Source organism: Vigna umbellata, chromosome 8 (assembly GCF_029865625.1).
Source record: "Vigna umbellata cultivar VRB3 chromosome 8, Vumbellata_1.0, whole genome shotgun sequence".
NCBI lineage: Eukaryota > Viridiplantae > Streptophyta > Magnoliopsida > Fabales > Fabaceae > Vigna > Vigna umbellata.
This window is the reverse complement of record NC_142172.1, coordinates 27097115-27109896: the sequence shown is the minus strand read 5'-3', so window position 1 is coordinate 27109896 and position 12782 is coordinate 27097115. Positions and strand designations below refer to the sequence as shown.

Genomic DNA, 12782 nt, shown 5'->3' with positions numbered 1-12782 from the left:
ATTACAAAACTTTCTATATCAGTTCTAGGTACAATCAATATATCAATATAGAAAATAGGGACAAAAAATATCATCAAATCAGCAAGATACTTTGGATTAGGTTGAAAATAGAGCTTATGAAAGTGACACTAAGGAACAACTTAAGCATAATGAAACAGAAAATCTGGAACAACAAATAGCAGAAATACGAAGTGCTGGAAATACTAAAACTAACTCTAGTCAAGCTAATAATGAGTCTCATACTCTAATCCTTGATATTCCACTTAAGGGAGGGCTAAAAGGTATATAGAGAACATATTTAGATGGATGATTATGAAAGGGAAGAAGGACTGTCAAATGTTGATAACATATATACAATGACAGTGTTAGAAGATGATCTAGCGACATTTGAAGAAGCTGTCAAAAACAAGATGTTATGTTAATTAGGAAGTTGTTTTTTTTTATTAAGTTAGGTTTGTTGTTAACCAGGTCTTTAGAAGGTGGAGCTAAAACTTAATTCATGATGTAGTTAGTTATTAACCCATGCTTCCTACGTGAAATTAGTAAATTTTTCCTGCTTCATTAGGTTTATCAGGCCATAAGATTCTATGGTTTTTCAATATTCAATAACAGAATTCAAGTAATTTCACGTATAATCATGTGTTCACAATACCTTCCGGAATGTCTATTTTGAAATATTAAAAAAAAAAAAAACCTTCCAGGAACGCGGAATCCAGAGCCCATGATTCTTCTAGAAAAATCGGATCATTTAACCTTGTAAATGTTTATCGACAGTGGAAACAACATAATTACATAGGTGATTGGTGTAATTATTATTTCTTACATGTCAAAGGTTTAAGAGAGGTGAGATCCCAGTTGCTCGACATGTTAACTGCTAGAATGGGATGTCATGTCATCTTCATCCCAATGGTGGTCTTTATTGTAAGGGTTGCACTCCTGAGTATGTGGTTTATCACGAGTTAATCCTAACCACGACGGATTACATGCAGTGTGCCATGACAATGGAGCTCTAGAGGCTGGTTGAGTTGGGATCATGTTTTTGTATGTTAAGGAGTCTAATACATGGTTACTGAAACATAAGAAGTGATAGAAACAAGAGAAAACATCCATGGATGAAGAGATGGAGAACTTGAAGAAGGTACAAGCAGAGGTGAAAGAACAAGAGACGGAGGTGTACGAGAACCTGTGACGTAAGAGGGAGGAAAGTGCAGGGCATTCCGAACACAAGAAGGGATTGTGAAATTAGGGTTTTAAAGTTTTTAATAAATTTTTAATGGAAGATAAAATGGAGATATCATAATTTATGGGAGTGTAGGAAAAAAAAGTGGGTGCAGGAAGAAATGCCCCTTCTTGTGCTCATGGTGGACCCGATTTGATTTGGAGACTCATTGCATGCACATTACCAGTATTCCGATTTTCATATCAATATATAGAGCAAGTTGTCAATAAAGGGTCAAAAGCACTGGTGATACAATTTTGAACTTTTCGTGGGTGTTTCATTGGTGTAAATTCTATTAATGTTGTTTTGAGATAAAGATGAATTTTGTTTTAATGTGATGAATCTGATACGTAAAGTTGCACAGAAAGAAGTAAAATATATAAGATTGGTTTGTGCCTTAAGTTGTTTATATGTTGTGATGACACGAGATGATTGAGAAAGAGGAAAATAGGTAGATTTGAAGACGAGGGAGACCAGGTACGTTCAACTACCTTACAACAATAATCTTGTCAAAGGTTTTTAGAATGGTGTGGTTCGGTGGGCTAAAAATTACAATCGACCTTTTTCTAAACCATTCACAGTCATTCTGTATATCTCTTTCTCTATCACTTTTTTCTATATACTTCGTCAATATTAATTCTTATCTAGCAAATAATTTTTACTTCCAAATTACATAATATAAAAATCATTTTCGACACCTTCGGATTACATAACCTAAAAAGGGTAAAAATGAATTTTTCTTATGAGGATGTAGAGAAATATTTAAAAGGGTGCAGGAAGAAGGTCCATCAATGAATGGCCCATACCATAATATCATCGTCTCAACAGATAATAACCTCATCAGGAAAATTATAACGTTATCTAAAATTATCTTATCAATAAAGAAACATAATTAGAATTCAATATTCCAGTTCAAGCACAATCACTATTTTCTAGCCACCATTTTTTACGCATACGGAACAAGCATTGGAACCTTGTTGTTAACCAACCAGGAGACTAGTGAGAACTACTTCTCTTAAACCACACAGAAATAATCATAATACAACTCTTTCAATAATTATTACATATATTAATGAACTTTAACTATACACTAATTCATAATTGAATGAAAATTATACACTAATTATTCTGATGGAATTCGTAAATTTCATCATAATTTTAAGAGAAAATAGGTTTCTGAAATTTCGTGTGACTTTTACAAAGATCTGCATCAACTTAGGTTGCTGTGATTTCGCAACCATAATCACGAAACCAAAACCCAAATTAGCTTCTCTTGGTATGCTTGTATCTTGCTTCAAAATATTAAAGTTGGGGGTGGTAGAGTCAAACATATTCTAGATATTACGACACTTTGGTATATATTAAACAAAACACTTCCTTTTAAGGAAAACGTTTTCACAAAGGGTAGGCAACCTAATTTACTTGTCTATGTCTTAGAATTGGTTTTTCCTCTATATAACTCATATACCTCCGACCCTTTTTATCAATATCAGAACACAGCACAAGGTATCCACATTGAGAGTTTGAGATTTCTGATCTGTGAGAAGTTTCTGAATATAATGGGTTTTAGAGGGTTTATGCTGTGTCTGGTTGCTGTTATGGTGGGAACCCTATGGACTAAAAATGCCAGTGCTCAATCAGGTTGCACCAGTACACTCAGTAGCTTGAGCCCTTGCCTGAACTACGTAATGGGAAGTTCTTCAACCCCATCAACTCCATGTTGCTCACAGCTCTCAACCATTGTCCAATCTTCACCACAGTGCCTTTGCTCCGTCCTCAATGGTGGTTCCACTTTCGGAATTACCATTAATCAGACTCTTGCTTTGTCTCTCCCTGGCGCTTGTAAAGTTCAAACACCCCCAGTTAGCCAGTGTCAAGGTAACAATTCTAAGTACCATTAACTAAAGTCTTAAGTCCATCATAAGTAAAACTAAACCATGACATGAATTTAATTTCATTTTTAGCTGGGAATGGACCAACACCTCCTTCAACTACTCCACTTGGTTCTCCTTCTGATTCTTCAGCTGAATCACCTCAAGAGTCGATAGCACCTTCTTCTTCAGACTTTCCCTCAGGTATAATGTACACTTTGTAAATAACTTTTCTTGCCCTAAATTAATTACTTTATATTAAACTTTTTAGAGTAATAAGTTCAAATAGTTGTATACACATGCATGTACATTGCTGATGTTTTTATTATGTAATTTTGGTGAATTGCAGGTGCGGGATCTAAAACGGTTCCATCAATAGATGGTGGTTCATCTGATGGAAACGCTATTGAAGTCCGCTCTCACTTGGTGTTCTATCTTATTGCCATTGTGTCTTGTGTCTTAACCTTCATCAAGTTCTGATTATTTTTGTGCCAACTCAGATTTTGGGTGTTGAAATTTTATGTTTAGCGTTCGTTTACGCACAAGATATTTGCACGTCCTTGTATAAATAAAAATATTAAATAGAAGAAGTAAATTTATATGAAGTTCATTTTTTTTAGAGGGATTTGATGTAGAAGTTACTTCTTTCTGCTGATCCACTGCTATTTCTTCTTGGTGTAGATTGGTTATCTACTTTCTTGTTAACGGTTTCTTCTCCATGCAACTAAATAAAGGACACGATTAGTTAAATAGGTTAGTTATTAAGTATTTATTTGACACGTTTTTAACACATATTTTTTTTAAACTTCTATATAATAAAATTTATTCAATTTTTTCAAACTATAATAAGTTCTAAAAACAATAAGTAAATATATTGAGGTAAATCATTAAATCACTTATATTGTTCCCTATTAATCAAAGTTAAATTAACTAATATATCAGCACAATGATTTCCTCCACCAAAAAAAATGAGAAACTTTGAATTGCATATGCATAGAAAAATACAAGCATCATCACTTCTCTCTAAAACTCCAAAACTCCTAACTACACAATAAGTATTCACCTTAGGCTAATTGATAGTTAAAACTTGTCATATTACATATAAATAAACCATTATACCTTCTTTGGTTTAATATTGAAAAATTTCAGTGCCAAAATATCAGAGACACTATTATTCATATGCTTCTTAGATTTATTCTTAGTCATACACACTAACTTCTTAATTTGAAAAACATTATAAGAAAAAGTAATTGGATCCTAAAATCTACTATGATTTTTCATCTTCCAAATCATCCCAATAATTGTAGTGATGAGAACCACTTTAAGCAAAATAATACAAGGTTTCATATACTGAAAAATCAAATCCAAAAAAGAAAATTGCAAATTCCAAAAAACTTCCTTCAACCATTTTCATAACCATATATAATAATATAACAAATGAGAGAAATATTCAACATTATTATTACACAAAGGACATATAGAGAATAAAATCACTCATTTTTTTAACATCCAAATCAATAGGTAAACGATCATACAATAACTTCGAAAGAACTAAAATTTTAGTTAGTGACACCTCATCCAGTCAAATCAAGTTCCTCTAATTCACATATTCCATATTAGAAGAGTAAAAAAAAATTACAACTTTTTGAGAAATCACACTATTATCATCTAAAATTCAATTAGGCAACTCATCATCCCCATGAACTATTAGGCCACGTTCTTTTGAGTGGATTTGAGGGAGTGAATTTGAGGGGATTTGAGAGGTTTTGAAGATAATTTTTTTTGTCGTTTATTTGAGTGAATTTGGAGGTAAATTGTTAGCAAAAATCAAAGATGAAGTTTTGATGATGAACATATTTGCACAAGTCAAGATCCATAAAGACAAATTGAAGATCTCTGTATTTTATAAAGCTTTTATAATAATCAAAGTTGATGTAATAGTGCTCAAATATGTATTAGGGTTGATTCTTATAATTTATATTTGATTTATTTACTGTTGAGAATCATCCACAAGCTGTTTTAATCGACTAAACCCAGTTTTAATCGATTAAAACGAGGCTGGCACTGAAAACCCAATTGCCCCTGTAATAATCGATTAAAGCTAATAATAATCGATTAGTTAATCGATTATTCCTGAGAATAATCAATTAACACTAGCCGTTGGGGGTTTCAGATTTGAAAAACTAGCCGTTGTACTTATTTTAATCGATTAATACTTGTGTTAATCGATTAAATGCGTTAGATGGCCCGTCTTCGAAGAATGGAAGGGTATTAGGCCGAGTCTATAAGATGGCTTACTCTTTATCTCAAAAACAACTCTTCCCTTGTGAAAAACATCTCTGAACTCTTTGAGAACTCTGTGAGATTGTTGAAGCTAAGGAAACTCTTGTCTGCAAAGTCCTGAAGTGCTACTGCGGTGACAGAGGAATAGCTTGTTCATCCTTGGTGTATCCGAGGAAGTGCCTGGAAGAGAATCATCCTTCGTGAAGCATTCGAAGGAGGTGGTCATCCTTTGTGAAGATTCAAAGGAAGTGTAAGTTCGTCTCTTGTGGTTTCAAGAGAGGTGGTATTTCTAAACTCTTACAAATTGTTTTTCTTTGTGATTAATATTTGTAACTGTTTTGTGTTAGTGAAAAAGGTTTATCTTGTTTGAGATAAGCGACTGGACATAGGATCCGAGTGATCTGAACCAGGATAAAATCACCTGTGCAATTTTTCTCTTTCCCTTACTCTGTCATTTATATTTAATTATCTGCCCAATAAGAAAAATTAAGAGAAAAATAATAAAAGGCACAATAAAAGTATATAACCAATTCACCCCCCCCCTCTTGGTTTGTTCCACGCTAATAATTCTGTTGCAGCGATTCTAACAATTGGCATCAGAGCTTCCTTTGATAGTCATTCAAATGGCAGGATCACATCAAACCTTTGCAGAGGGTGCATCAATCAATAGACCCCCACTATTCACAGGTGAGAACTATGCATTATGGAAGGTAAGAATGCAAATATTTATTGAATCTATTGATTGTGAAATTTGGGATGTTATTGCGTCTGGCTCTTCTGTTCCTACTAACAATACACAGGAACCAAAGCCCCGTGGTCAATGGACCACTGAAGAAAAGAAAAGATTTCAGAATGACGTAAAAGCCCGGAATATCATTGCATCAGCGTTGACTGTTGATGAGTTCTACAGGGTCTCTGTCTGCGAAACTGCTCAAGAAATGTGGGACGTACTCAAAGTGACGCATGAAGGAACAGATGATGTAAAGAGGGCAAGGAAGAACTCCTTAATCCAAGAGTATGAAATGTTCCGGATGAAGCAAGGAGAAACAATTTCAGACGTTCAAAAACGCTTCACCAACATTGTCAATCATCTCATTGGACTCGGTAAGTCATTTGATACCGATGAACTTAACATTAAAATCTTGAAGTCGTGGCAACCAAAGGTGACTACAATCTCGGAGTCACAAAACCTCAACACCATGACTATGGCGGCACTCTTTGGAAAGTTAAGGGAACATGAACTAGATCTTGGAAGACTTGATGAAGAAGAAGCAAAAGTCAAAAACAACAAGAAGAGTTTGGCATTAAAGTCGGAGGTTGAAAGAAGCAAAGGTAAATCGGAAGATGAAGACTCAGACGAAGAGGAAAATTTAAGTCTTGTGATCAAAAGATTAAACAGGTTCATGAAGTCTAAAGGTAAAGGAAGATTTAGATACGAAAAGAAAGATAATCAAGTATCTTCCTCAAATTACCGATGCTACGGTTGTGGAGAAAAGGGGCATCTAAAAGCAGACTGCCCAAATCAAAAGAAGGGTGAAGACAAAAAGGAGAAAAGATTCTTCAAGAAAAAGAAGGCCTACATTGCATGGGAAGACGACAATGAGACCATTTCAGATTCAAGCGACTCAGATGAAGAAGCAAACATCTGTTTGATGGTAGATGATGATAATGTCAGCCAAGTAAGTAATTCACACTATTCTGATAATGATAGTCACATTGATGAAGATGAGTTGGATGAAACTTATGCTGCATTATTAATTGAATCTGAAAAATTAGATATTTCTCATAAAAAGCTGAAAAAGGATTTTAAAAATTTAAAATCTGAATTTGACAACCTTCTTGAAGAAAATGAAAATTTGAAGTTTACTTCTGAAAATCTCTCTAAAATAAATGATGCTTTGAAAACTGAATTTACAAATTTGTCTGAAGAAAACATAAGTTTGAAAAATAAATTTTTATATCAAGCAGAAGAAATCAGAAATTTGAAAAGTAAAGTTTTATATTATGAAAAAGAAAAATATATTGCTAATAATGAATGTGAATCTTGCATAAAATTCAAATATTTTTCTGTAAATACAACTACTGGAGAATGTAGTAAAATCTCTGAAAATAAAGCTGCTAAGAAATTTGTTCCTAAAAATAAATATAGAACCCGCAGAGCATGGGTAGAAAAAGGAACGATTAACAGAAACACAAATGATGTATCCTGTTTTTACTGCATGAGAAAAGGCCATACCTCAAACAAATGCAGAATTAAACGTTTTGGTGTTTCTAGTAGAAGATATGTTTGGGTTGCTAAATAATTTGAATCTAACCCAAAAGGACCCATACAAAGAAGTTGGGTACCTAAAACAGCTTGTTTGTTTTTTTTGCAGGTATTACAGAAATCAAGAAAAGTCATGTGGTGTCTCGATAGTGGTTGCTCAAAACACATGACAGGAGACAAGACGAAGTTCACAAATTTTAAAGAAAAGGAACAAGGCTGTGTTACCTATGGTGACAACAACAAAGGAAGAATTCTTGGAAAAGGGGATATAGGAAGCAAAGACACCTTGATGATCAAAGACGTGCTATATGTAGAAGGACTAAGGCATAACTTAATTAGCATAAGTCAACTGTGCGACAAAGGATTCAAGGTAACCTTTGAGAAGAATTCTTGCACTATTTTTAAGAATGATTCTTCTGAAATTGCATTAAAAGGAGTTAGACATAATAATATTTATTTAATTGATTTAGAAAATGCATCAAATAAAAATATTTCATGTTTAGTTGTTAAAGAGGAAAACCCATGGTTATGGCATAGGCGTGCTGCTCATATACATATGCAACAATTAAACAAACTTATATCTAGAGATCTAGTAATTGGTTTACCTAAATTAAAGTTTGTAAAAGATAAATTGTGTGATGCATGTCAAAAGGGTAAACAAGTTAAACATTCCTTTCATTCAAAAAATATTGTTTCTACTTTAAAACCTTTAGAACTTTTACATATGGATTTATTTGGTCCTTCAAGGATAAAAAGTTTTGGTGGAAACTATTATGCTTTGGTTATTGTTGATGATTTTTCAAGATATAATTGGACTGTGTTTCTCACTCTTAAAAGTGAAGCTTTTAAAGAATTTAAAAAGTTTGCTGTTTTAATTCAAAATGAAAAGGATCTAAGAATAAAAGCTATTAGAAGTGACCATGGTGGTGAATTTCAAAATGAAATATTTGAAAATTTTTGTGAAGAACATGGTATTTCTCATAACTTTTCTTCACCTAGAACTCCCCAACAAAATGGAGTTGTAGAAAGAAAGAATAGATCCTTACAGGAACTTGCTCGTACTATGTTAAATGAAAATAATGTTCCTACACAATTTTGGGATGATGCTGTGAGTACTGCTTGCTATGTTTTAAATAGAATGATAATTCGACCTATTTTAAAACGTACTCCTTACGAGCTTTTCAAAAATAGAAAACCAAATGTTTCCCATTTAAAAATTTTTGGATGCAAATGCTATGTTTTAAACAATGGAAAACAAAATTTGGGAAAATTTGATTCAAAAGCTGATGAAGGAATTTTTCTTGGATATTCTTTAACAAGCAAAGCATATAGAATTTTTAATAGGAAAACATTCACAATAGAGGAATCCATACATGTTACTTTTGATGAAATTGTGGACCTTGAGGCAAAACCTCTTGAGTCAGAAGAATCTGATGTAGGAACACGTGAAGATTCATCAAAGGAGACAAATGAAGAGAAGAATCATGACAATCCTCAAGATGAAGATTTAAATAAAATATGGCGACAACCTAGAGGATTATCTTTGGACAACATAATTGGCGATATCACACAAGGGGTAAACACAAGAAGTAATATTGTAAATTATTGTATGAATGTTGCTTTTGTGTCACAGATTGAACCAAAGAATATTAAAGAAGCCCTTCAAGATGAAAAATGGTGTATCGCAATGCAAGAAGAACTCAACCAATTTGAAAGAAATCAAGTGTGGGAATTAATTCCCAGAAAAGACACTCATCAAGTAATTGGAACAAAGTGGGTGTTCAGAAACAAACTGGATGAAGAAGGAAACATCACCAAGAATAAAGCTAGGCTTGTGGCAAAAGGATATAGTCAAGAAGAAGGTATAGATTATGATGAGACATACGCTCCAGTTGCCAGGTTAGAGGCAATACGCCTACTTCTTGCTTATGCATCTATAATGAAATTTAAATTATTTCAAATGGATGTTAAAAGTGCTTTTCTAAACGGTTATATCAAGGAAGATGTATTTGTTGAACAACCACCTGGTTTTGAGGATTTTAAAAACCCAAATCACATCTACAAATTAAAGAAATCACTATATGGTTTAAAACAAGCACCTAGATCTTGGTATGAACGTCTTAGCAATTTTCTTGTAGAAAATGGTTTCAACAGAGGAAAAATTGATTCAACATTATTTATTAAAAGAATTGGAAAATTTTTGGTTCAACGTAGATGATATTATTTATTAAAAATTGATTCAACGTAGATGATATTATTTTTGGTTCATCTAACGCAACTCTTTGCGAGAATTTTGCTAAGTCCATGCAGGGAGAATTTGAGATGTCAATGATGGGAGAACTTACTTTCTTCCTCAGACTTCAAATCAAACAAATGGAGGAAGGAACCTTTATATCTCAAATCAAGTATTGCAGGGAAATCCTTAAAAAGTTTGAGATGGACAATGCTAAAGAAGCATCAACTCCCATGGGAACATCCTGCTACTTAGACAAAGATGAGACAGGTAAAGAGGTAAGTCAGACCAAATACAGAGGTATGATTGGCTCTCTATTATATCTTACTGCTAGTAGACCTGATATCATGCAAAGTGTATGTGTGTGTGCTAGGTATCAGTCAAGCCCTAGAGAGTCTCATCTTACTGCAATAAAACGCATTTTTAAATACCTTAAGGGGACAACATCCTTTGGTTTATGGTATCCTTCAGGAGCTGAGCCTAGTCTTGTAGGATTTTCTGATGCTGATTATGGAGGTTGTAAGATAGATAGGAAAAGCATTAGTGGAACCTGTCACTTTTTAGGTAGTTCCTTAGTCTCTTGGCACTCTAAGAAACAAGCCTGTGTAGCCTTGTCAACCACTGAAGCTGAATACATTGTTGCGGGTAGTTGTTGTGCACAAATCTTATGGATGAAACAGCAATTAGAAGATTATGATATTCATTTAGATCATATTTCGCTTAAGTGTGATAACACAAGTGCTATAAAACTTACCAAAAATCCTATCATGCATTCTAGAACCAAGCATATAGAAATTAGGCATCACTTCATTAGAGACCATGTCCAAAAAGGCGATTGTGAAATGGAATTCATAGATTCTAAGCATCAATTAGCGGACATTTTCACCAAAGCATTGCCTAAGGATAGATTTTTTGAGCTTAGAAGAGATCTAGGCATATTAGAATTAGTAAAATAGGCATTCTTGGACTTAATATTGCATTTTTCGTTGCTTACCGTGTTTAATCTGCGTGTAAATCGATTAAAAGTGTTACCTATACATTTACGAATGGTTTAATCGATTAATCCAAGTATTAATGGATTACGTAATCGATTAAAATCCATTTTAATCGATTAAATGCGCTCCAGACTGTTTTTTTCCGGAAAAAATGTTGCAGTTTTCGTTAAACTAGCCGTTGCCAACGGCTATAAACGGGCAAAATCCCAAAATCTGAACGTTGGGGGAGCATTCTTGAGCCTATTTATACCCCACTTGGTCCCCACTTTCCATACTTGAACCAATCTTGAGCATATTCCTCTTGCTCCCTCCTTTCTTTCACCAAAATCTTTGCTATCCATCCATCTCAATGGCTGAACCTTCAAGAAGAAGGAGAAGAAAAACAAGTGGAGTTTCGGAGAGTAATGTTCGCAGAAGAGATGCTACCATAGAAGGGTGGCTTTCCGATGAGCAAGATCAACAGTCATTCTCACAATTTTGGAAGGAAAGGAAGCTCATCAAATAAAAATTCATTGATCTCGCTTGGTATACATCCTACAACTTCTCCTTTCCCAATCTCATCATTGAACAAGGAGTTCAACACATAATGGAACTCCGTGGAAGGTTCTATCTGGATCTTGTGTGCATCTTCTATTTTAATTTAAAGGTTCGTGATGGGGTTTTCCAAACAAGGGTGAAAGGTGTGGACATTGTCTTGGACAATGACATTTGGACAAATGTAGCAAAAGTCCCTGTTTTAGAAAATTCTCAAATTATTCCGAATGACTTTGCTCAATTCAACAAGATAGTGGTGTACCAGTCATTTCTCCGCAATCCTCGACAACACAATGCTCGTCTCTTCCTTGCTGGTGGACTCAAGATGGAAGAACGCCTCTTGCATTACCTTATTGTGTGGCTTTTGGACCCTAGAGGGTCAAATCATGCCCAATGCTCTGAGACTGATCTCATCATTATGTATGGAATACTTCAGAGCATTCCACTAAATTGGCCTCACCTGATTCAGACAATAATGTTCAAGGCCAAAAGGTTAGATGTTGCACCTCTTCCATATCCTCTTCTTGTTTCCCAAATTTGTGTGTACAAAGGAGTAGATGTCACAAATGAACATCATGAGACTGTCCTTCCGGGTCATAAGGTTGGAGATAACTCCCTGAGGCAAATGGGTTTTATCAAACAAGGACTCTCCTACATCCACCCTGAGGATGCCATTGGTGGGCAAGAAAATGAAGACGAAGCTGCGGATATCCCCATGCCTGACCCCACACATGTTGCTGGCCCATCTCATGTGCATGAGGAATATAGTCTATAGAGTCTCTCTAGACAAATGACTGAGATGGCTCGCCTCCAAAATGAGATGATGAACATTCAAAACACTCGCCACGAAGAAATATGTACTCATCTCAGGTATCTAGACACTAGGATTTCAGGATTCGAGCGTCACTTTAATAGTGACGCAAGTGATGATTTCTAGATCCTCTTTGTTTGTTTTGTTGTTTATCTTTATGATTGTATGCATTTTTTTTTTTAAAATTCAATAAAAAGTTGTTGTTCATTTCTTTTTCTTCTATGCATAATTTCTTTTTATTAAGGGGGAGCACATGTTTTTTTTCTTATGATCAAAAAGGGGGAGAAGATAGTTTAAACTCTTTATTTCTTTATTTTTCTATTAATCTCTCCTTTCGTAAGTTGTGGTTGTTTCAGATTATTAAAAAGCTTTAAACTCAGAAGAATTTTTGATCATCATCAGAAAGGGGGAGAATGTTAGCAAAAATCAAAGATGAAGTTTTGATGATGAACAGATTTGCACAAGTCAAGATCCGTAAAGACAAATTGAAGATCTCTGTATTTTATAAAGCTTTTATAATAATCAAAGTTGATGTAATAGTGCTCAAATATGTATTAGGGTTTATTCTTG

The 12782-nt window shown here is 34.2% G+C and overlaps 1 protein-coding gene across 1 annotated transcript; it reads left to right on the top strand.

The window, feature by feature from the left end:
* The first annotated feature begins 2719 nt into the window (after nucleotides 1–2719).
* LOC124842667 (non-specific lipid transfer protein GPI-anchored 15-like) lies at nucleotides 2720–3826 on the top strand. Its single transcript, XM_047319204.2, has 3 exons — nucleotides 2720–3097; nucleotides 3184–3294; nucleotides 3440–3826. The coding sequence occupies exons 1-3, from the start codon at nucleotides 2779–2781 to the stop codon at nucleotides 3568–3570; spliced, it is 561 nt and encodes a 186-aa protein (XP_047175160.1). The 5' UTR covers nucleotides 2720–2778; the 3' UTR covers nucleotides 3571–3826.
* Nucleotides 3827–12782: the final 8956 nt, after the last annotated feature.